Source organism: Nipponia nippon, unplaced genomic scaffold (genome assembly GCF_047370975.1).
Source record: "Nipponia nippon isolate SJK-2023a ecotype South Korea unplaced genomic scaffold, ASM4737097v1 scaffold_3, whole genome shotgun sequence".
NCBI classification, from domain to species: Eukaryota; Metazoa; Chordata; class Aves; order Pelecaniformes; family Threskiornithidae; genus Nipponia; species Nipponia nippon.
Genome location: NW_028262347.1, coordinates 3,122,670 through 3,147,987, shown reverse-complemented (window position 1 = coordinate 3,147,987; position 25,318 = coordinate 3,122,670). Strand labels below are relative to the sequence as shown.

Below are 25,318 nucleotides of genomic sequence, written 5' to 3'. Positions count from 1 at the left end.
TCAATTATCAGTTTAAGGATGAACTCACACTATCAAAACTTGAACCTGAACTGTAATTTCTACTGACAGGATTCCTGCTTAAATCCAGCGGTGTTACTGAAGTGAAATATGAGCCCTAGACTCTTCTACTGACTCACTCATCTGAATAGACTGTTACCTGTTAGGAATATCACATTTTATACTTCCATTATCAAAAGCAAATGAGGCAACTCTAAGTGAAGTACAATTTCAGCTGTTTAGATTTCCAGAACATGTCGCACATTTCAGTAAAATACACAAGTAACAGGCTCAGAAGCACCAAAACCACACAAGATAAACAAAAATGTCAGAATACAGAGCTAGTTATCTGTAATCCTGAAAATGTGACTCAAACCCAACTTTAAAATTCCACATTTTAAAAATGCTGTAGCCCAAAAGATTATTTTTTTTATCTCCAAGCAGTTTCAATTTTTACAATGCTATTTTGTTTGGGTTTTTTGTTTTGGTTTGGTTTTTTTGTTTGTGGGTTTGTTTTTTTGTTTGTTTGTTTTTGTTTGGGTTTTTGTTTTATTATTAATGAAAAAGTAAGGCATTTTCACTGACAAAGCAAAGGACATATTTAAAAACACAACACACTCATTAGTCTAAAAACCTCTCCGTTTGACGGAGAAAACATATGCATTCTCTAAAAGTTTAGTATAAACTGGAAAAATTACAAATATTCCAGTCTGGGAATACAGACATCCTCACAATATTACATGAGGCGCTTACAAACTTTTGGTAATGACAGAAATAACCCATATAAACTTACTATAGTAAGTAAAATGAACAAAGTGACATATTTTTTTGACCCATTCCTAGGTGCCTGTGGAAATCAGAGTAAGACTCAAGGACTCGCTTTTAAATGTATTCTTATAATTTAACCCAGTTACATACATATAACGACCAGGGGAATACTGTAGGAACGGGGTCTCTGTTACAGAGAAAGTCAGAAAAACTATTCTATTCATTAAAATGCTCCTAAAATGACTAGTTTATCATCTTTGCTACAGAACAGAGCAAGCTGAGCATAAATTATTTATGATGTGTAACAGTTTAATGGAGTATAAAATAGCTTTTTTTCTTCTCACTAGTAGTACAAGTTCTGATTTTTTTTTTGTTGTCAGCTCCACACTCAGCCATGTACTCTACCCATTTACAATTATGACAGATGCAACAATTTTAAAAATTGTTCTATATAAACTCTAACTTAAAGGGATTACTTATACCACCTATTTGTTATTTTCTTAAAGTGCCATCGTAGCATCCTGCAGAGAAATGTTGAACTACATGAAATTCAAGTAAATCACAGGAGTGTTGTCACTTCCTCCAGAAATTTAGGAAAATCCTTGTATCAAACTGCATGCAGCCTGACACTGTATCATCAAAATCACCGTTGTGGGAAGACGCACTAAGATCAACTTTCATCTCCCCCTGTGGCCACAATCACTCACTCCATAATCTTGCAGACCATGCTCCAACCTTGGGGAATGCGTGAACGAGTAGGAATCTGTGACTACCCATGGGACGAAAGGGATTTTAACACCAAAAAGTTATAAACCTTAAAAAGCCAGAACTACAGAATGTACTACACATCACAAAGGAAAAAGAAAGCCCATGTAAAACTGCTAACTCCCACCAATTCTTCACAAATGATTATGAAGAATAAATGTGTTCTGATCTAGAATCACAGAATGGTTTGGGTTGGAAGGGACCTTTGAAGATCATCTAGTCCAACCCCCCTGCCATGGGCAGGGACATCTTCCACTCGATCAGGTTGCTCAGAGCCACCTCCAACCTGACCTTGAACACTTCCAGGGATGGGGCATCCACAGCTCCTCTGGGCAACCTGCTCCACTGTCTCACCACCCTCATCATATAAAATTTCTCCTTCTGTCCGATCTAAATCTATCCTCTTTCATTTTAAAACCATTGCTCCTTGTCCTGTCACTACAGGCCTTGGAGAAAAGCTTTTTTCTAAGCTCCCTTCATATATTGAAAGGCAGCACTAAGGTTTCCCCAAAGCCTTCTCTTTGGGCTGAACAACCCCAACTCTCTCTCTGTTTGCATTAGGCAAAGTTTTCTAAGAAAAAATTACGGACAAGACCCCTCATAACAAAACACACATCATGACAACAGTTTTCATTACGACTCATCTTCTAATTTATTATCACCATATTTGGTGTGACAAGGATGTGAGTACCATTATAACGTTTGTATGTTTTGGGCGCAAATCACCTTAATTGAATGAGATGTCTGTGCAATAAGACAAGCACATTTCAGCTAGAGCCCCTCCAGCCCACACAGTCACATACAGAGAAACGGACACTTCAAGATAATCCACTTCATCATAAAGTTGACAACTGAAACAGGTCAGAATCACATCCTAAAAGCACCTATTTCTCTTCAATTATAAAGAGATCCCAGGGTGAGAAGTTCTGGCACAGCTGATTAGACCTGTAACAAACTGAAAATGTAGGCAGAGAAAACGTACCTCTGCTTGCAAAGGTCTCTGCAGCCATAGTTTGGATAAAAGCTTACAGCGAGACCTCTACACAACAGAAAAATCTAACTACTAAGCTTTTAAGGCAGCAGAGACTGGAGATTCCCCTATTTAGATTTGTTCATCCTCTGCATAATTAACCATCACACACTTGAACATAAACCTGAACTGACAGTAAAACTTATTTTGTGAATAATTGTGCATCAATCCCTGTATTTTTCCTCCAGTTTATTGATCAGACTTGAACTGAAAGCTATCGGGAAAAGAAGGAGTTGTCTCCTTACTGTTCCACCATCTGTACAAAAGTCTTGTGTCATCCTCTCCGCAAAATAAAATTACTTTCCATTCATTTTCCACTCCACAGAGCCTCAAGCTACAGAGTGTCAGAAGCAAGAGAAAGAGTTAAAGACACTACACGCTTCATCTCCAACTCTTCTCAGAGCTTAAGCCAAATTCATTTCATCCACGTAAAAAAAGAGAGAAAAACCTCCACTAACAATAAATAAAATTTCTTTGTTCTGCTGAGACGTTTGAGCATTCACGTAGTTTCCAAGGAATCTGATGTCTGCCAGGAGAGCGGTGCCCATCACATCCATTTCAGGGCACCTCCTCCTTCTACCTTCAATAAAATCAAATCAAAAACTTAGCCATGTCCATAAGCCTCCAGGGGGAAAAAAAAAAAACAACCCACAACCAAAAACCAAACAACAACAAACAAACACAGATCAGATTCAATAAGTTTTTGTCAGAGCCTGGCAATAGCGTTCTGCATTAATTTCATCTGCCATATGCATACTCCATTGCTGAGAGCTCCCACGGGCCAAGTCCTACAGCCCAGCAATCTCCAGAGCTTTGCTGAGCACGCGTCCTCCCAGGACTGCAGGGATTGTAGGGGATTCCTTCTGCAATTCTTCCTTCCACCAGCTCCCGGACACCGTCGCATCAGGCAACAGAAGCGAAGAGGACAATTAGCTCCCAAGCATCACAGAAAAGAAGCAGTAGTTTGTCCTTAAGATATGAACAGAAGGACTTGGTGGTTCTTTTGCAGGCAGAGAAAAAAAGAGAGGAAGAGTTGAAAGTAGGAGAAAAAGAAAAAAAAAAACCAACCAAACCAAAAAGAAGGACATGAATGAAGAATGGGAAGGGCAGGAGGGAGCTACAGGGGTTGGCAGAGGTGGAAAGAAGCAGAAGATTTGAGAAAGAGCTGGGGTATTGGGAAAAGTTTAGATAGAAACAGATGTCTAAGAAAAAAATTTAGCAACAGAATTTGGGAGAGAAATACCCACATTTAAAAAAAAAAAAAATTTAACACCCAAATATGATCCTATACAACATACAGATTGACTCAGAAATTCCAGCTGTCGAGACTACTTGTTGTTTCCAGGACAACTTGTAAAGCTTCCAGAAGGTGTGACAAGGGAACGTCCTGCGTTTCTCCAGTAGTTCACATGGAATAATAGTTATATCACTCTCCCCAATATCTAAAATCTTACATGAACTTAAACATCTTTCCTTTCATGGCACTTTGGAAAGATGAAGAGGAGAAGGGAGATTTGCTTTTTAAATTAGAGAAAATTACAGTCAAGTAAGCTATATCAAAACAATAGTAACATAGCAAAATCGTGATTTCAGAAGATATTTTATCCGATATTTCTTATCTGTTGAACTTCAGCTCCGAACTCTGTGTTTATGCAATCTTTACATCTAACATATTTATCACCTTTACACTTTCTCAGGCACCAGACCGTCAGCACTCTCTGAATAGATAATTATACACGGCCTTTTCCATTATATTCCACGTCCAACAGATGCTACAGGCCTCTAAAACAAAACGTACCAACTCGAATGAAATACTGAATGAAAAAAAATAATTTATAGTGCTTTCAGATAAGTTAATGCTTCATATCACATCCCTACAAAATGAGTTTAGAGTACAGAAATCAAGACCAACACAATCAAGTGAGTTCACCAGATCTGGGTATCCAACTAAAAATCACTAGAGCCTAATTTTTCACAATAACTATGTAATTTTTTTTTTTCTCTCTCCGTAAGAAACACTAACCATCTCTAGGAGATTTTGCAATCTTACTACTCCTAACAGACTGACAGATTTACTTGTTGGGGCAGCCAGAAGTGCTGTCGCACACGCAAAAATATACTGCACACTAGTTCTGCAAAATTCGAGTAGTCAAAAGTTATCATGTGGCTGAGCACACTGCAGCTAGCAAATATTTAAACTGGGCAATAATGACAAGCCACTGTTCATAAAAAGCACTGAAGTTTTTTTTTCAGAATCTGCTTTGTCCAGTAAAACACTAATGGAAACGTTGATCAGCATTAGAACACTATCAATCTGTAACGCCACAGATTTCAGTCTTCTCAGGATACTTCATGTTGATCTTCCAGTAGATCTCTGGCTCCTCAAGGCTACATGGATCAGCTCCCCTAATATATCAGGATTGACCATAAAAAAAAAAAAAAAAAAGAAATCGGCAAAATAAGGATGTCAAGCATTTGACAGATTATGGAAGATCTTTCAAGGGTTGCGACCTCACTCTCACTCTACACCAAATGCACACCCCTGCCATACTGGCTCACAGCAATTACCTGGTCACCCTCTTTTCTTGTTACAAACTACTTAACTGCGTTTATACTTGATGGATCTTAACCACCAGTTTTCTACCAGTCTACTGCAGGAAAATAAAGTTACTCTTCTAGAAAGGACAGCTTAATTTTTCCATGAGCCTCCAAACCAAAAGGAATATGGGAATAAAACTGGCAGCACTGGAAAATAACATAGGCTACCAAGAAAATCTGTTTAAAATAAATGAAGGCTTGCCTTAATACCCCCTTCTTTTCCTTAAGATCAAATCTGTTCATATAAAAATTTAAAATTAATTTTTAAGACAGACCAAACTGCAAGAGAAAACAATAGGCACTATTTTTCTGCTGTATAATAGCTCACTTGCAGGTAGCATGTTCAAAGAATGAATTTCTCAGGTTCAGTATCTTCTTCCAACATCATTACTTTCAAAAGAAAAAACTGATTTCCCCCCCCCCCCCCCATGCTTCAAACAGGCAGATAAAAGTGATAAGGAAAATTAAAATATTACATGAGTTACTACAGCGTAAAACAAAGATCCAACTAACCTATTTATCTAAGTACTTCTTAGGAGGTCTCCCATTACTAAGGCAGAAACAACACCCACTCATTATCCTTCCTTCCAACCTCCCTCTTGCCTACCTTCAGAAGCATTAAAAGAAAATCTGATAGATATTCTACAGAAGTATTTTTTCTCTTGCACCAAAGTAGCAGGTACATTAAGCCATCGCTGTGAGTCTGCTGTCATGACTTGAATATTCGGTAGCCCCTACACGCTAGGAAAGACTCTTCTGTCACTGTTGCACACAGTAATTCGCTTCCCTCTGAGAAGATTTCAGAAGTCTTTCTGTGCTGTAAATGCAAGAACCAGCCAACAACATGGTGCAGAAGGCTCTTTGCTGAGTTATTCACAGGCTTAAAGACAGACACATGGTCACAAACGGGCTTTGAAAGTCAACCTATGTTTACCTCCGAAAGTACTTTAATAATTTTCAATTCACTCTTACACCCTTCATGCGTACACTCTCCAACTTTACACTCGGCCAAAAACATTCACCTGCACCTAGAACTCCTTTTTCAATGTCATGGCTTTTTCCTTCACATATGCTAAACGTGCTAGTAGAAATTATTTTGAAAAGCAACCATTAAAGGTATGCTAATGACTATGAATTGTGACAGCTGCTGCGGAAACAAGCCTGTTGGCTCAGGCACAGCACCATTAACTATCTATCATAAAGTACTCTGGACTTGCTCATTTATTACTGCTGCATAGCCCAAGGGGGGAAGAGGGGGAACAGCAAGAGTTTCTTTCTCCGAGGCAAAATCATAAGCCACTTACTTATCCTAATGTCACGATCCCCACTGTTTATCTGCATGATAATTAGGAAAATGAGAAGTAATTAATTTTTTTTTATTTATTTATTTACAAACGTGATTTGAATTCAACCATTTATGAAAGAAACAATGCAGTATCTTACCCTGCTAACAGACTGGTGGGTCTTCCAAGCTCGCAACTAAATGACAAGCATCAGCCATATTAACCAAGAAGTAACATGACAAGCACGTATTACCATCTTCTTTTGCCACGGCTTCCCAAAAACGAATGTTGACAAACTTCTCCCATATCCTTCCTATGAAATTTTTTAAACAGCAGACTTGGCAGCTGAAACCACTTTCTGCTTTCAAGATTCATTATAAAGGGAAAAAAAAAAAAAAAGTTTTGTAGGCTACGTGTTGAAATCAGCATATTTTGAAGGGGAAGGTACCTCCTGAAAAGAAAATGGCTTGGCTCCAATTCTCTACATTACTTGTATAAATCAAAGTTTGATTTTTATTTTTTTTTTTTTTAATCAGGAGCAACACAGCCACCCATGTGTCAGATTCCCCAAATACACAACCTCAGAGAAAGAGAGACTAGTGCACAAACACACACGACTGTACATACGAAGGCTATCATCACTACATTTCTTGGAAGGAGACTGAATTTCCAGCTACAAACTCCCCTGCACTGTGCAGGACAGAGATGACATACTGTCCTATCGGGACCGGTGAAATTAAACAGCCCTCAGTCTTCACAGGATTGTACTATCAAGAGAGTAATTTTTATTACTGAAATAAAATGGTATATTAACATTCCCAATTTATTAACCCTTACACTTCAAACTCTTCCCTCCTTAAAGAAAGGAGGCAGACTGGTTTTTTCCTCCATGCACACACTGGTATGCCTACATCATACAAGTAATAGATGATAGGACCAAAAAAATTCTTAACATCTATATAAAAAAAAAATCCAAACCCGCAGACCTAACCATGACATTTGATTTTCTTTCCTCACCCTCTCTCTGAAATATCCTTTTTAATTGGATTTGCATACACCTGCTTTAGATACATTGGCACCTATTGCTACAACACTTAAGCATCTCAACATATTCCAGACATCTAGTGGGACCCTGATATACGAAAAGACATGGAAACTTAAAATTACATCAAAAACAGAGTATTGTTTAATTTGTCACCTCTCTCCCTTTTTCCCAAGATACCTTTCCCTATCAGTATGCCTCTTCTAGAATTCAGATTCTCATCAACTCTACCACCATAAGTATTGGCCTGCTCCAAGTACCTCAAACCATCCAGCATATTTTGTGACACTATGTAAGTGAATCTACAGCAATGATTACGAGGACACTAATAGTAACTGTGTAAGATGGCGCTTTTTAATCACGTTTCATTCTAACTTGTGATACACAAATTCTCAAGAACTGTTACCTCTGGTGAAGGTTAAATCATTCTGCCTGAAGATGATTGTTTCACTATCCATCACCTGTTGTAGGCTCTTTGCTAACCAAATGTGGTAACTAAGACCAAAAAAGGACAGACAAGGAGAGGCAACAGAACTTTTCAATCTTATAGACTGCATCAGGGCAGGGGGGATAAAAAAAAAGGCATGCAACAGTATTTCACAGTCATCATTTAGTTCTCCTGCAGAGACACTGAAGTTTCACTACTTCAATAACTCATAGCAGAAACACAAATCATCCAATTTTATGCTAATAAATAAAGAATATGTCAAAGTGCACAAAGAGCAGAAGAAGTATTAAAAACCAAAACCAATAAAAATGTCTCAGGCATTACTTATGTTTGTGTTTTTAGTTAAAAATATGACATCATTGTTGCAAATGCTGATAACGTAGATGGTCCTCCCATTCGCTTTGGCCTTACCAACATTGAAGTCAAAGTGCTTTTTTATTTATTTGAAAATATTTAACAGAGCTTTCCTAAAGTGTATTTTCTCTCTCTTCCTCATATAAACACAGCACCAGACCTAAGCTTTCAGAAATGCATAAGGAAAAATACTTTGTTAACATTGCCTTGGTGGTACTAAGGCCAGAAGGTCACTGCCATGCCTCACAGCACTCAAGGTGGAGGAAACCACTCCAGGGTCCATTCCCTAATTAAGGGATAATAAGCACAAAATAAGCACTTCATGAAAAAAAAAAAGAAAAAAAAACAAAAAGAAAAAAAAACTTTTGTCCTTGTAGTCAAGAAGATAATTTTCTAAATGGGAGAGAGATGTAAAAGTGGGTGGCAATGGGACTCTTGAAGGCAAAAGAGCTTCAAGTAGTAGATCAAAGATGAAAATCGACATCCACCACTAAACTTTGAGCTCCCCAAGCATGCCAGGAGAGTCAGCTCCTCCTAAATGAGGCAATGCACATGTAATTAACTATTTACCTACCAGTGTCTCACCCTAATTACCCTCAAGTTTAAAACCCAACATTGGGCATAGTTGTGAATATCAGAGTTGGTGGGGCATAGTCTATTCATCTGCTGAGTTACAAGGAAATTCAAGATTTTTTTCCTCTCCTCCTCCTCCAGCCACTCCTCCCATTCCCAAGAAAAACTGTCACCACAAAACTGCCCGGAAAAAAGAGAGACAACATGTCTCCCAAAGGAAAGAAATTTTCCATTATTCTAGGATTTCCGAGGTGTACGAAGCACACATCCCACTCACTCCTAAACAGGCTCTGTCAACAAAACTCTGTATCCAGATTCTCAACTGCTCTCAATAAAAGGGGAGGTATAGAAAATTAAGGGGAGTTATACAAAAATAAAAGGGATGTCTACAAAATAAAACTATCAAATTAAGCCATAAGGAACATGATATGTACCACTTTGTCATCTTACTGCTACTCACAACAAATCCTCATGGTTTTTTTTAAGCTCGATACTTCAAAAGGAAGGGCCCTTGTCTCAGAACTTGCTTGCAACAGAATAGGCAGAGTCCTGATTATAGCAAATACTACACAGTACACATAGCAAATATCATAAAACAGCAACATCAAGACTGCTAATCAATATAGTGACTTTTTAATAAATAGTGACTTTTTTTTTAATATATAGGTGGCTAGATCCTTTCCAAACTGTCCTCTTTCAATGGCTTGGTCCCCTTCTTTCAGCTGGTGTTCCTAACCAACATCCCCACGTTACACAGCGAAGAGTCCTCAGATAAGTTACAGATATCGTGAAATAAAGATTTTCCTTAATTATTCAGGTCGTCATTAGGAAAACAAATCGCTCTTACTTTCCATCCCCTCTGTCCCCCAAACAACCTTTCTTCTTGTAAGTCTTCTAATTCAACCCAAAGCAAGGAAGATAACTAGAGTACTCTGCAGGAGAGACAAGAGAGTATTTGCCTAGAAAAAATTAACCTAAGCTGAGGGTAAACAAATATTAAATGAAAGTCAGAACGAGAGTCTCAAGACCCAGCAAATTGTTTTGTTGAAATGGAGGAGACTGTCTGTATTATGTTTCAAGACTTCTGTCGAATGAACATGTTTTAATCCATTGCATGTACTTGTACCATGTCGCGTACAAGGACAAGTCTTGACAACTCTTCGATTTGGCTTTTGTTGTGTCATACAACTGGCAGGGTGTACATGCTCCCAAAGCCCAGAAGTAATCAAAAGGAGTCTGGATAGGAATATTTAGATACAAGCATTGTGCTCAAAGCTTCAAGAGAACATTATTTAAAACATTCTTTTTGTGATATCTTGAGGGCAGAACTGGGACTTCTCTCCGGAAGAGGGGAAGGTATATGTAAAAAGAATTAATATGCTTACTTTTTGCCCATGCATGACAAGGAATGATGATATTCATTTGAAAAGATAGCATGGCAATTTTGTTAGCCATTCAATAAAAAGGGCGTAGCAAGAACAAATTGGTTAATGAATGAGGGAGGAGAGAGGAGAATATTATGCAGTGAATCTATAAAAATGAACTCAATTTGAATTCAACCAAAAGAACAAATTGATGGAGCAGCAGGCTTTGTAAAGCACTAGATCTTCATCTGGATACTGAGATAACACAGTGATTACTTTTGCTTCTGTCAAATATCTTGGGGTTTGCTATATAAGAATTAAAAAAGAGGAATGCAGTTTGACTAACAAAACACATTCCTCTCACCATTCAGAAAGAAATATTTAAAGAGAATAAATGCTCACTACATGTACCTTACTTGCCTTCAAAGTTTCCTATTTTTACTGTGTTTTTCATATCTGTCAAACTTTGACACAGAGAAAAGAAAAACAGTTAACCCAATTAACATATACGAATGAATAAATAAATAATATATATCTATCTAGAGCATGTTGTCAAGTGAAAAACTGAGGGAAGGAGAAAGTTATTTGTATTATTCCATTGAAACAAATATTTTAAATGTCAGAGTGGATGTTGTAAAGGACAGAAGATAGATACAGGTAAGCAACTTCTTATTCTAGTTCACGGGCACCTGATAGCAGTTTCAGAGATGAAACAAAACATTTGCTTAACAGTTCAAATGGCAGAGGTTGTACTGGGATTACAACCTACAGCACAAAGAGCACCATCACCCACAGGGTATTTTAAAATTATTTTTACTGTTTAACTGTATGGGGGGGGGGGCGGGAATTGTTCGCTCTTATTAATAAAGCAATTTTAGACATGCAAGTGGGTCTTTACCACTTCTTCAAGGCACATATATTTGTCCAGATAAGAAAACCATTCACGATTTGCAACTATTTGGTAGGAAGTCCCCTTTCTTGCATTGCTGGAAAAAAACTTTATTAACCTTTATTTGTATAGCAACAGCTTCTTTTTCATACTGTAGAGTTTCACATCATCTATTTAACATCCCAGAAAAGACAGAAAGGCAGATTCCTATCCCAAACACCTTACCGCTGCAGCAAAACTGCCAGAGAGGGGGAGAGAGAGACAGTGAGAGAAGAAATGTGTGCCAGGAGAGACATAAGCCATATCCATGATATTACGATTATTCAAACAAAGATGAGCACGTACATCGCAATGGAGTTTACTATTTTCAAAACGTAAATGACTTCTTCATTGTATCCCACTTCTTTCTCTAAACAAAACAACCAAACCCCTCTCCCTCAAAACAAAACAAGATCGATCACATCCTCAATATTCAAAAATAACTGCTTCCTCCATTCTTGTCTTTTACCCTATCTTCTACAACGGGAAAAACAAACCCAAATTACTTTTGCCCACAAATAAAGAGTACTAATGCAAAAAGACTATATGCTGCAACAAAACTGCTATTTCTGAGTAGCAGTAACAACAGTGCATGGCAAGAAGAAGCCACATACATAAACCTGAACGAAATCTTCTGAGTAAATCTCAAAAAATATCTACTTTCAAGGAGATTTCAAGAGAAATTTCTACTTTCTAAATTAGAAAACTGAAGAACAAGAGACAAAACAACTGTCACTGGATTTAATTTTGTGCCATATGGTTTCCAAACCTTAAGTCTAATTTTCAAATATGAGCCTTTAATAGTTTTACTATCATAAATTGTAAATTACAGTCACCAATCATACTGTACTTCTCAGAAACAGCTTGGCCCTCCCTACAGTAAGCAATCATGTTTTGCCTCAGGCTATGTAGTTTACTTCAAATTATTTCAGAATCATCTAAAAAGATTCATTTTTCTATTAAAATGATGAATGAGCTAAATGAGGTATGTAATAAATACTGCAGGTTTGTAAACAGACTTCTTTTCTCTTGAGAACTAATGCCTTAACTCATTTAGTAATTCTTCCCCCTGGTATTTTCTAGTGAAGTCATCCTTAAAATATGGTTAGCACAGGACTCTTTGGAAAGAGCAGGAAGGGTCAGAATATAATCTGCTTATGGAAAACAGGGGACCTCCTCTTGACAAAGCTAATGAATTGAGGACAGGAAAAATAAATGCAAGCCTAAAGCAAAGGTCATTGCATAGCACGTGTACGGAGTGACTTGGACCAACCACCCAAGGATGATGGGGAAAACGTCTAAGCAGTTGAGACGCAGAAGAGTGAAACACTCTATTTTAACAATATGTATTCAATTATGACAATAGGTCAAACTCCTGCCTAACGTAACTCAACGCACTTCAGCTCTAATATATCGAGGAATGTATTTTGTCTATTGATTTCAGTACTCAGAAAAGCAAAAGAAGAATTATACATCTCAAATATGATTTTGCTAGGAAAAAATATCCAATAATCTGATTACCACATTCACCTAAGGTGCAAAAAGTGTTTTTTAATATAAGGATAGTTCTTCCAAACTGATTTTTTCAACGCAGAATTTATTAATAGACCTTCTTGTGCAGAACATAATTTACGAAACAATAAAAAAATACCTCAGCAACAACAGAATTCATTCTCTAACAGGTACTTCAATGAAAGCCTGGAACAATACATGGGGAAATAGATATAATTGTATTAGTACGGACACAGATTTCTAATGATAGCAATAATCAAATTTTAATGTTATGGTTACAGCAAATGAACAGAACAATATTTCTGTGCCTCTTCAAAGGGAAATGAGACTTTAATGTCATTGGCAGCTCAATAAAACCATTTTCTAACATACAGGGTCTTAATGACAGCTCGTTTCAGTCCAGACAGTGAAGCAAATATGTTAACAGTAAACTCCAGGTCACTATAAGGAGATGGAAATACAACAGGTCCTCTGCACTTGGGTAACTATTGATTTTTTTTACTCCATATTCTCTACGTCTCACCCTGACTCACATAATGACTCAAGTGATGGAACGTCAATAAGCTATTTATGGCAAAGCTACCACATTTAAAGCCACTCAACAAGACCATGCCTAACTCAACTATCCACAATTTTTTAGATGTGCAGCAAAGATCCCCAATAATAAATACTACAAAGAAGGACAGGTCTGCTGCCTATGCGAGTAAAACATAATACAAGTATTCTTGGAGCAGTCAGAAGTATGGGGCCTTCAACTGCACTGGTCTTTGCTAAAGAGGACCACACCAGTACCAAAATACTTTATGCTTAGACTGAAATAAAAGACTTAATTTATTATGAGGTCATCCTTCAAGACAGATGGGCAGAAAAAAACATCATATACGTGCTAAGGGTAGGGAAGAAAGAAATATTTTTTATCAGCTGCAGCACTACAGGCAGTTCTCAAGTACAACTTCAAGCACAAAGTGCGCTTTGTCCTTTGATGAAAACACTCAGGGATATTTTGCAAGTATCATCTCTCAAAACTGACTGTAGTAACGCTAAAGGTACAAAACCACTCTCTTTGGTGGCAAGGGCAATTCAAGCAGTTTTCATTTTCTTCCCCCAACAACTTGCCCTCCACACACAGTTTGCAATTTCCTCAATTGAGCTAATTTTGTAGTCAAGCTATAAAGCAGATTATGGGCACGTCTGCATTTGAAAAAGGCCTCTGGGATGGATATGTAATGCGTTTGCTTCAGTCCACATTTGCACTGACACAACGGAACAGGAGGTGAACTGCAGTGCAGGATGGAAATGGGTAGAAAAAGAGGTAAAGAAATTCTTCATCAGCAAAGCATCCCTCACACCTAACACTGATGTACATCTGACCCTTCAAAATGACCTCGTTCACATCACTTGCCAGACAGGAGAGGGAGGAAAAAAAAAGAAGAAAAAAAAAAAAGGAGAATGAACTTCTCCCAAGTCAGCTTGTCTCAGCATCAAATATCAGCCCCACTGCAATGGAGACAGCAGGACCACACAGCCAGAGACGGGCGAGAAGCCAGAGGAGATGCAGGACCGCACCGGCTCTTCAGCATGCTGAGTCTCACTGGCATTGCTTATTAAAGACTAGACCCAAATGCTGCAGGATAAGGAAAGTTAGGCTATGCCTGAAATCCTCCTCAAAGTCAATGATATCTGACAGCGTTACTAAAGGAACCAACAGTAGCTGGATTTATTTCTGCTGAATTAAGCATCAACAGTTGAACAAATCCTCACGCTGACTCCACGAGGGATTTCTAGGGCTTTGGTCAGGGTCTGGAAATACCACTCTAAATTGTAATTTCTACCTTGGTTGGTACAAACGTCAGAATTACTGGTTTGTAAACCTCGATCTCCCCCAAAATTGTTTTTGAAGAAGTTGACATCCCATCAGCCACTTTCCAGTCCACTTTTACTGAGGGAGCTTTCCCGAACAGCTTACACAGCACATCAGTAGTTCAGCTATCATTAGCTCATCTATCATCTCCGAGTTTCTTTCAGAGTTTTTATGAATACCATCCAGGCTTGAAAAGCTGTTATTGGTAAAACTGTCAACTTCCCTTAACGTTTTCCACAGAAACGTCACACCTTAGCCCTTGTTTGAGGAGATCTCTGTAAAGTTTTGGCATGGGAGCTTTCAGAAGTTCCTCCACTCTCAAGAGACACGTGAAAAAAAAATTAAATCGCGTGTGTGGATGTTAGCTTTTATACCTTTTGTTAATTGTTCTTGAAAAGCCTTTTTTGTTATACTTTGGGGGGGGGGGGGGGAGGGTGTTTAACATTAAGCCTAACAAGCGTCACAATCCTCCTCATTCTGTTCACTTTTAAATTATTTCAGATTTATTTTAAGGATGCCCTCCTCCTTTGCCTTACCTTGCTGTACGAGCTCTGCTGACTTCTTTTAGGTCTTTTTGAGAAGTGGAATACTTTCGCTTAAAGAGACAAATGACATCTTTCTGCAGTTCTTGCCACCTGCAAAGCTTTTATTCTTTTAGCTGTTCATTTTAGCTTCATTTTATCAGGTTTTTTGGTTTGTATGAAGAGTTAATGCTAGCTTTTGGGTTGTTAACACTTAAAAGTTTCTTCTCTCCGAAACTATTAGCAGTAGCTGGTGTTAAAATTGTTTAAGAATGGGAAATATTACTTCAATTTAACAATTTTATGTGTATTTATTAAAACTGAATTAGTAGCCTTTGTAAAGAAAAAATAAAATTCTTCCTTTATAACCATAATTTCTTTTCCTGTGCACTATTTAAACAATTTAGCAGCAGCAAAGGAATTAATTTTGTAGATTACGCCACTGACATTTCAGAAGCAAAAAGAATCTGACACACCGGATCAAATCTGGGCTCCATAAAGTACCAACCTACCACAGCAGTTTACTAGAACGTGGAATTACTCATTCTACCTGACAAATAGTACACACAGATATATCCCCCGGTGTTACAGATTTTATAAATTCAGCTTGGATACATGAAACAAATAAACAGCTAGCATAAGCAATGACGCCAAGGGAATAAAAACGGACCAGTTACAGGAAAACAAAGGAGGCAACTTCTAGAAGAACTTGCAAGAAAGGTGAGAATTACTCCATGTTTTAATATTTAGACCCATTTTAAGAAAAAAAAAAAAAAACAACACACACCACACAAAGCCTACTTGCTACTTTGGTGAAAATCGCTATGCGCATTTGCTATTACTACTGCAATTTTGTCATTTCCACTATAGTTTGTTCATTCTTTGATGCGTACGGTAAGATAACAAAGAACCTCAAGACATTCTAAAATTTCACGGATTGCAACAGTAGACGATAAAAAAAATGAGACGACTACGCCAGGATACATAAATCACTAGCAGAGCTCAGACGCCTTGCTTCTCTTCTGATGTGCAGTATCTATGCCCTGTCATGCCTATGCTGCCACAAAAGCATGGTTTTGGTAGTCTGATCTAAAACGCCAGGCAGCGATGCCGTCACCGCGGAAAGGCAGCAAGTCATGCTGTCCTCCATGTGAGGGGACATCCTACAGGATTTTAAGGTGTTTCCTTCATTTCATTACCACCATTTGTGTGTTGTTCTTCCAACGCAATGTGCAGCGACACCACACACCTTGAAACAACACTCCCCAGGCTGATAAGGTTCAAAATTAGTTAACAGCAATTCCCGGTTGCTTCACAGAGGCAGTGCTAACTTAAATATTCTAGAGTAAAAATTAACAATAAAATTGACATAATGGCTAAATAAACCAGTTTAATATCCGTTATAAGAAATCTCTCAAGCGTTTGGCTGATGAGAAAGGTATCATGTGCTTCTCAAAAGCACAGCGCTAACTACAGTAGTAAGTGAAAGATGCATACCCCCTGGTAATTATGCAAATAATATTCCCCATTATAAATCTTCAGCTCCTCATTAGGTTAAGGCCACAAAATCCTTGTCTCTCCTGCACAATATTAAGAATCCAAGGGTTTACGGCATAAGACCGAGGCTGTACCTTTGTCGTAATTCCTCTCCATTTTCCTTTGTTCCCATATTTTAAAATGACAAAGTAGTAAACATTTGTTTACCATACTGTAATTATTCTTCAACAATAACATTACCATAGAGGTGAAAAAGCATTGGGAAGCATCTGCAAGAGATACTAATACTCAGGTGTGCTTAGGTGAAATTTGGTTTTAAATTGTGATTTGGAAAAATAACACGGGCAATAGATTTTTACTTATAAAGCGTAGATAAAGCTATTGCTTATTGAAGTGATTGGTTTAATGTGTTACCAATCAATAAACCTTAGAAAGCTTTCATTTTATTTCAGATACAGAGGGCCAAACAAATATTTATATAGATGCTGACATAAGTAATCCCATTTATTTTAATAGGAATGCTCACATAAGAATTTTAAACTCTTTGCTCTTGAAAATACCAGTTCATTTACTATTTATACTCAAGTAATTTAAAAAAAAATAAAAAGTTATATTCATACCTCAGAGAATAATGATTATTGTTACAAAGAAGAGTCAATACAGACTCAATATAGCAAGCAGCCACTATATATAGGAAGTTATAAATCTGCCAGACATTTGAAATGGACTGAAACATATAGTGTCAGTTTTCAGAGGAAAACAGCCAGCCATATTTTACAATTTCCTTGTCAGGAAGTTTTTATACATCAACTCTAATGAAATACGACTCTTTGGTACAGAATTTTTCCACTAAGCTGGTTCCAAGGTTTGAGACAATCATCAGAAGTTAGACTTTTTGTTGTTGTTTTCTAGCACATAAGAGACTTCAGAAACAATACTTTAACTCTTATTGTTAGCCAGATTTCTAGCCCAGAAAGATTATGGACTGCCTTTAAATAGGAATTAATTAATTTCTAGAAAAGTTCTCTTGTATTCTGTAACTTAACACAGAATACCCAAATTTAATGATAGACCTAGACTATCACAATACTCTTCCACCCAGAGAAAAAAGACATTTCATATTACCAACACACACAAGAAGACATATTATAGTTGCAACCTTCAGAAAGGTTACGCTCTTTCTAATCAGCTGTTCTTAACACAGGGATATTTGACAAAAGAAATAAAACAAAACGACATAATATGAACTAGTAATAAAGGAAAAATAAAAACAAAACAAAACAAGACGAGATCTGCTTTCCTCCTCTACCCATAGTTTGAAACAAGTCTGAAGACATGGTTGTTTGAAAAAACTGAGACTTCTATAAAAGCTTCTGAACTTACAAAACGCTGTGCCTTCTGACGCTCCTCTTCTGTGGCAGCTCGCTCTCGAAGAATGGCTCGAGTCAAATGTTCGTTTGAAGAAATCCTTTCTCGTTCCAGAAGTTTGCCGAACTCATCACGTACATACATTTGTTCTTGTTTCAATCTACAGAAGGTGGAGGGAAATTTAGATTGAAGGTATATTTTCCAAATGTAGTTTAAAAGAACATAGGCACAGTCACTTTAAAAACAGTCACCGTAATAAATTATTATCAGCTTAAAGACACCTGAATATGAATATTCACTAAAAATTCCAGAAGTCTATTTCAGATTGAAGTGTCAAAATCAGAATACACAAATTCAACAAGTCTTAGCAACACTATTAAATCACACAAAATACAATCCCTTCAAGAGCTTTATGAAAATATATATGTTTAAGTAATAAGAATAGGCACGAAGCTCGGTTGGTTGGTTTGTGTTCTGGTTTTGAAGAAGCCTTTTTCCAGGAAAATCCCTCTCTCCACCAGCCAGTGGGCACCCCGCTTCCAGCTAAAAGCTCTGTTCTTTCTTACAGTGGGATAATGCTTTCCTATCTCTGGACACACCACAAACCCAAATATTGCATCTATCTACCAAGCTGCAAAAAGACCGAACAGCCATAATGAACCTTTCCCAGCAATTTGAGACGATGAGATGAAAATAGCTATTGAACTTATTGCAACAGAGTTAATAAAGGCAACTCCAGGCCCAGAAAACTCTCAACATTTCTATGTCACAAACCATAAATATATTTGAAATCTTCGCTATAGTACTTGATATAAGCACAGCATATCTAATTTTCATGAAAATAGATAGACATAAATTGTTTAGCTAATAAAACTTATCTGTTGCATGTATGTTGTGACACTGAACCCAGAGTTAGCATTAGGGAACTCAGAATAGTAATGGCAGTATCAAACACTGGTTTTCAAATAGATTTTTGAAAGAGTGATGGAGAGGAAGCTTAAGTATTCTCAGTGCATTTATATGTTGTCAAGGGAGCTTCAGAGAACAAATCATAATGAGTAGGGTCACTTTGTAAAAGGTACTAGCATTACAGTACATTAGATTCTTCCCCAGGGAAAATATTTAAGTGAGGTGGGGAGGAAAAAAGACAATTACAAGATGTATTACTTCGGTGCTCAGACACAACCCCCTGCAACGCAGCAACCAACTGGGAATCTTGATAAAAAGTTTATTAAGCAGCATCTTCAATTACTCTAGCAAAAAAAGTCAGATTATGCAGACATGGACCAAACTCCATTAAGTGATTTCCCAAGGTCCCCCAAATTATTCCAGCAGCATTGATATAACAAATCCTTCACACAATCAATGGTGCAGTCAAAACACGCTGGTTGTCTTTTCGATTGGAGAAATCATGTTTTGTCTAAAAAGAAAAAAAGTGTCAAAATAGAAGCTTCAGCAGCTTTTTCTTGTGAGAGACAGCAGAGAAAAGCATTTAGCATTTCCAGAGACTGAAGTAAGCTCCTTCCTCATCCTTTCCGGATTTTACTTCCCACAAGTGGTTTTCCCCTAAAAATGTCTCTTCTTTATGCACACCGTACCTAGCAGAGTAATTAGAGTCTATGAAATGAGATAATATCTGAAAAAGGCTGCCAGAGGTTTCCACATTACAAATTTTCCTAAATTAAAACAAACACTTAGATGTTTACATCTAATTCTTGGCAAATTATTCCCACAGTTGACAGGAGCTCAGTTAGTCTTCTCAAGTCTTCTCCTTCTTGCCCCCAGAATTGCAACCCTTCGCGAGGTCTCCTCTCAACCTCTCTTGCAAAAAGAGGAAAGTCAGTTTTCCTAACGCTTAAAAATAATGGGCTCCTAATGTCAAGATAAACCCTTTGAAGGCTTAACCTGACTGCTCTTACATTCAGCTTCCCCGCTAAGTACACCACAGAGGGACGGGATGTTCCTTTCTGCTTTTGCCAAAACTCCGCGTGTCCTTTGCTGCAAACTTGCTACAAGATGATGACCCAGAATCTCGTCTACATTCGCGAGTCAGATGACTCCCCACCCTACGGCGAGCTATTAAAAAGCTTTTCATCAGAAGCTCCCACATCCCACAGAATTAGCAGACAATAACACAGCTGTGGGTAGGGCCACACCAGCGACAGAAGGCACGGCTATATAATGCTTGATTCCCACAAGCAGAGCGCTCAGGGCAACACTTGCTATTTCGACCTTAACCAGCCCATTTAAAATTAGTCCAGGTATCTCAATACTACCTTGTGGCCATTCCAGTTTTTAATATCTTCTTGGCCATGAACAGCTGTATCCTACCACAGCAAGAGAGGAAAGGATGGGGAAAGGACACTCAAAATTGGCACCTATAGAATCCCTGCCAAAGCTGCGTGCCAAACCTAATCCTGTAAGTTACTGGTTTCCAAGTACACTATGTGATAAAAGTCCCAGAAAAGGGATTCTGTCTTGGCAATTGCATCTCACTGTTGTTGCCAAACCGATCCCCCAAGGAACTTCCATCGCAAGGCAGTAACTGATAGGAGTGCAGTTCCAGCTCCCACCTTTGGCAATAATGCATTACGTGTTTTTAACAAATTACTATCCGCCCACCTCCTTTTTCCCCACTCCACGTGTAAAATGATATTACTAACCAGTTAAGTGATGTGCTCTTTCCCAATATGTGAAGATGAAAAGCAATATTTAATACTAGCATGCTTATTGATACTAATACCAATAATGATGTAAAATATTTACATCGAAAATGTAAATACTTAATCTATGCTGTTCATAACAGTTCATCCAAAGCCAGTTTTCTTAGTTACACACCACCCTTCTTTAAAGTGCGATTTCTTGGTGTCTTCAAAAATGCACTTAAAATGGTGTAAAAGTCAGCATAAATATCATAGAACCATAGAATCGTTAAGATTGAAAAAGACCTTTAAGATCATCAAGTCCAACCGTTAACCTAGCACTGCCAAGCCCACCACTAAACCATGTCCTCGAGCACCACATCTCCCCGGCTTTTAAATCCCTCCAGGGATGGGGACTCAGCCCCTGCCCTGGGCAGCCTGGGCCAGGGCCTGACAGCCCTTTCCGGGAAGAAGTTTTTCCTAATATCCAACCTAACCCTGCCCTGGCGCAGCTTGAGGCCGTTCCCTCTCGTCCCATCGCTTGTTCCTGGGGAGAAGAGACCGACCCCCCCGGCTCCAGCCTCCTTTCAGGCAGTTGCAGAGAGCGATGAGGGCTCCCCTCAGCCTCCTCTTCTCCAGGCTGAGCCCCCCCAGCTCCCCCAGCCGCTCCTCCCCAGCCTTGGGCTCCAGCCCCTGCCCCAGCCTCGCTGCCCTGCTCTGGCCACGCTCCAGCCCCTCCATGGCCGCCTTGGGGTGAGGGGCCCAACACTGAACACAGTACTCAAGGTGCAGCCTCACCAGTGCCCAGTACAGGAGGACCATCACCTCCCTGCTCCTGCTGGCCACACTATTCCTGATACAAGCCAGGATGCCATTGGCCCTCTTGGCCACCTGAGCACACTCATCTTCAGCCAGCTGTCAACCAACACCCCACATCCTTTTCTGCCAGGCAGCTCTCCAGCCACTCCTCCCCCAGCCTGCAGCGGTGCCTGGGATTGTTGTGACCCAAGTGCAGGACCCAGCACTGAGCCTTGTTGACTCTCACACAGTTGACCTGGGCCCAACGATTCAGCCTGTCTAGATCCCTCTGCAGGGCCTTCCTACCCTCCAGCAGATCGACACTTCCACCCAACTTGGTGTCATCTGCAAACTGACTGAGGGTGCACTCCATCCCCTCATCCAGATCATCAGTGAAGATGTTGAACAGGACCGGCCCCAGTACTGAGCCCTGGGGAACACCACTCGTGACCGGCCACCAACTGGATTTGACTCCATTCACCACCACTCTCTGGGCTCAGCCGTCCAGCCAGTTTTCAACCCAGCGCAGAGTGCACCCATCCAAGCCATGAGCAGCCAGCTTCTCCAGGAGAATGCTGTGGGAGACAGTGTCAAAGGCCCTACTAAAGTCCAAGTAGACAACATCCACAGCCTCCCCCTCATCCACTAAGCAGGTCACCTTGTCATAGAAGGAGACCAGGTTAGTGAAGCAGGATCTCCCTTTCATAAACCCATGCAGGCTGGGCCTGATCCTCGGTTGTCCCGCATGTGCTGTATAATGGCACTCAAGATGATCTGTTTATCCATGATCATCAAGATGATGTTTATCCAAACATAAAACTGTAAGCATTTACCGGGTCATCAGGTAGTTAACAGTTTTGCAGCTAAGCAGTAATGCCTTCCATAAATTGATCAACTTCATCCAAAACAATCACCAAAAAATACAAACCCACACCCCAAACCTCACTGCTGTCCCAATTCCACCTGCAAGGCTGCGGCAGAAGTTCACCTTCTGGAGATTTAGGAACGTTTTGTAATCTCCAAACTAAATTTATACTTGCCCCATTTAAACACATTCACCTCGGGGACAAAGATCATTTTAAGACAACAGCCTTGTCCGCTGTTCCATCTTCCATTTTTCATGAAACAAAATCCACGCTTTCAGCATTTTATAAGAAATGTTTCCCTGACGAACCCATCAGATCTTCCCTGCAGCTGTTACAGAACTACATGCTCCATTTCCAGAGGATTGCACTTTGGTGATTAACTAATACTTCCTTTTTTTTTTTTTTTTTTTATTCCCTGCTGTTTCTAGATAGAAGATTTACAATGCCAAAACATTCGTTGGTTTGTTAGCAGAAGCACCTTGCACTTTCATACCACTTATCAGTTAGTAGGAGTCAGTCATTTATTTCCTCACGTAAAACACCTTAACCTTTCTTTTGCAATAGTATCACTAAATTTTGTACCACATGCATCTTTCAGAAATAAAAATATTAACATTAGTTCCAAGGCTGCTTTCCAAGAAAACCCATTACGAGCCACCTTCCAGACTAATAATCTCCATTTATCATTCACAACAAATCTCCACCTTCTCCAGTTTAACCAGTAATTTTCTAAAGATGCCAAGTGTTTTATTAGCCATTGACAAGATTAGGCCTACTGTGTTTCTGTTGTTTTAAAGTAGCTCTGTTCTTATGTTGGGGGAATCAAGTTGTTTATTCTCTGCTGCTATTTCCCTTTAGCAAATGTGTATTTGATCTCCTATTTTCCATTTACTTCTATGTAACAGATTTTCTCTTCAAGATTTGTTGCACCTTTGCCGCTAATTTTACTTGAACAGTTCCAGAGCTGTCTGGATTCCCTTCTACTTCCCCCCCAAAAAATCAGTCTTCGGTACATGGGGGAAAAAAAAAAAAACAACCAAACCAACCAACCAACCAACCACCAAACCAAAACAACCAACCCAAACCCCATCTGTTTAGTTTAAAACATACCAGAGTAAAGAAAATGAAAATTCCCACTTGACTTTTAGCAATTCTCATTTTGACTTCTTGGCTTCCTTTGGCTCCATGACTTTTGGCATAAAACCTTCTTTGCTGATCCGTATGTCTGCATACCCATCTGTCTTGTGGACCTTTTGATCAACTGCAATCCTTTTTGAAGACAGCTATTCAACCAGCAACCTTGGGAGCTCTCTCCTACGTGACTTCTCTTCTTGTCTGGTTCTGAAATACTAGAGAGTTTTCACAGCTTTGTCTTTTCAGTTCTTTGGATTTGTCTTTGTATTTCCAACTCTCCTCTGCATTCCTCCTCTCCTCTACGTGAAGACTTTATCAGCTCTTCATTTCAATTGGCCTAACTAGATGCCTCCTTTCATCAAGACGTACCGGCTGATGTCACGAAGCAATTCTGCAATTTATGTGCCCATCTCTAGGAGCAAAAGCTTGCTCCTTCACTAGAGGCTAGCTGCAAGCCAAACTCGTTCCCTGCCTTACCGTGTCTATAAGCTCAAAGGCTTGGCGACGTCTGTGGATCCAGCTTTGCCAATGTGTTTAAGAGTAATTTTATTAAACTCCTGGACCAAGGCACCTGAGTCAAAGAAAGTTGTACAGCAGACATTTTACTGATTTTTTTTTTTTCCTTCCTTGTGTAGCATTCTACTATAGAAGAAATTTATACTATTTCATGATCAAATTTTACACAATTTAGGCCAAAAACTAACTTGAGGTTCTTCAAAAACATCCCAGACTGCCTTGCTTATGCAGCACCTGAAAGCAAAAATTTCAAGTCTTCCCTGTCTACTCTATTCCTCACTCATGTGATCAGGAATGTATCTCATCGTACCTACAGAACAAAATATAACCAGTTAACTTTCTGAAGCACCCACGACTTCTTCATTTAGGGCAACTTTTGTTCACAGAAGAGGCCTAAACACCCATCTCAACTGATTTAAATTCACCAGAGTTTTAACAAAAGAAGTAGGATTTTGAAGTAATTTTCATTTATTTGAGTTACATAATTGGGTGGCTTGTAGGAGCTTAATGAAACAAACACAAGGCAGATACGTACTGATCTCAAACATTTGCTTGCATCAACTTACAGTAGTTTTCTTCCTTGACATTACAAATTCATTTTACTGGCATTCAGCATGTACCGCTGCTGAATAAAGGCAAGCATCAGCTAAATCTACAGTAATAAATTATATTATTATCTAGCCAAAAGTAAAAAAAAAATAAATAGATGCACATCTGCAATTTATAAGGAGTTAAACAGCACAACTTGCCAGTACAGTCCACTGCTCCAAGAATTCCACATAAACAGACCACTTAAAATGACATTTTTAATTACAACAAATATAAAGGCTCAATATAATGGTTCTCACGTTTAAGCACAAAGCTCTGGTTAACAGACAAGAGACATTATGCGTTACACTGATCATTTATACAGAAAGAAAGAAAGTGCTTTAAAAAAAGTTGCTGAAACAGCAGAGGAGGCTGCCGGCTATACATTTTTCTACACACTGATAAGTTAGAATAAAATACTTCTAAATAATTATGAAATACTGTTTCAAGCAGTGTACAGCTATTTAGTTACAGTAGCTGATTTAATGAAATAAAGTGTGCAATGCTATCGCTTTTCCATAGCGCTATTTGAAAATACACATAAAGCATTAACGAGAACCTCGACGTACTGAAGTCTGGATTAGCACTTCACAGTATTTCATGCTCTCAACTGTTTTATAGCATACAATCATACACAGAGAGCAGCAACTCCTGCTTTTCTACTGCACTGTCTTTTAGGACTTCAATGCTCTGAGTTAACGCTATGAAGAAAATTTATTCTTGCATGACACTTGTACTTCTTGCAATTTAGTAAACAAACACCCAGTGATTAAGTCACTTATCTTTTTATTACACCTAAAGCTTCTAGCACTCTTAAATTCTACATCATAATTTCTTTCGCCCATCCTTTAAATGCTTGATGATT

The 25,318-nt window shown here is 38.7% G+C and overlaps 1 protein-coding gene across 2 annotated transcripts in view; it reads right to left on the bottom strand.

Annotated features, from left to right (window-relative positions):
* Positions 1 to 25,318, bottom strand: part of CHCHD3 (coiled-coil-helix-coiled-coil-helix domain containing 3) — a 164,017-nt gene that overhangs the window by 87,847 nt on the left and 50,852 nt on the right. For both annotated transcript variants that reach the window (XM_087767032.1, XM_009462606.2), the window contains exon 4: positions 17,925 to 18,069. In XM_087767032.1, the coding sequence (XP_087623158.1) occupies positions 17,925 to 18,069 (145 nt within the window). The remainder of the gene's footprint in view (positions 1 to 17,924; positions 18,070 to 25,318) is intronic.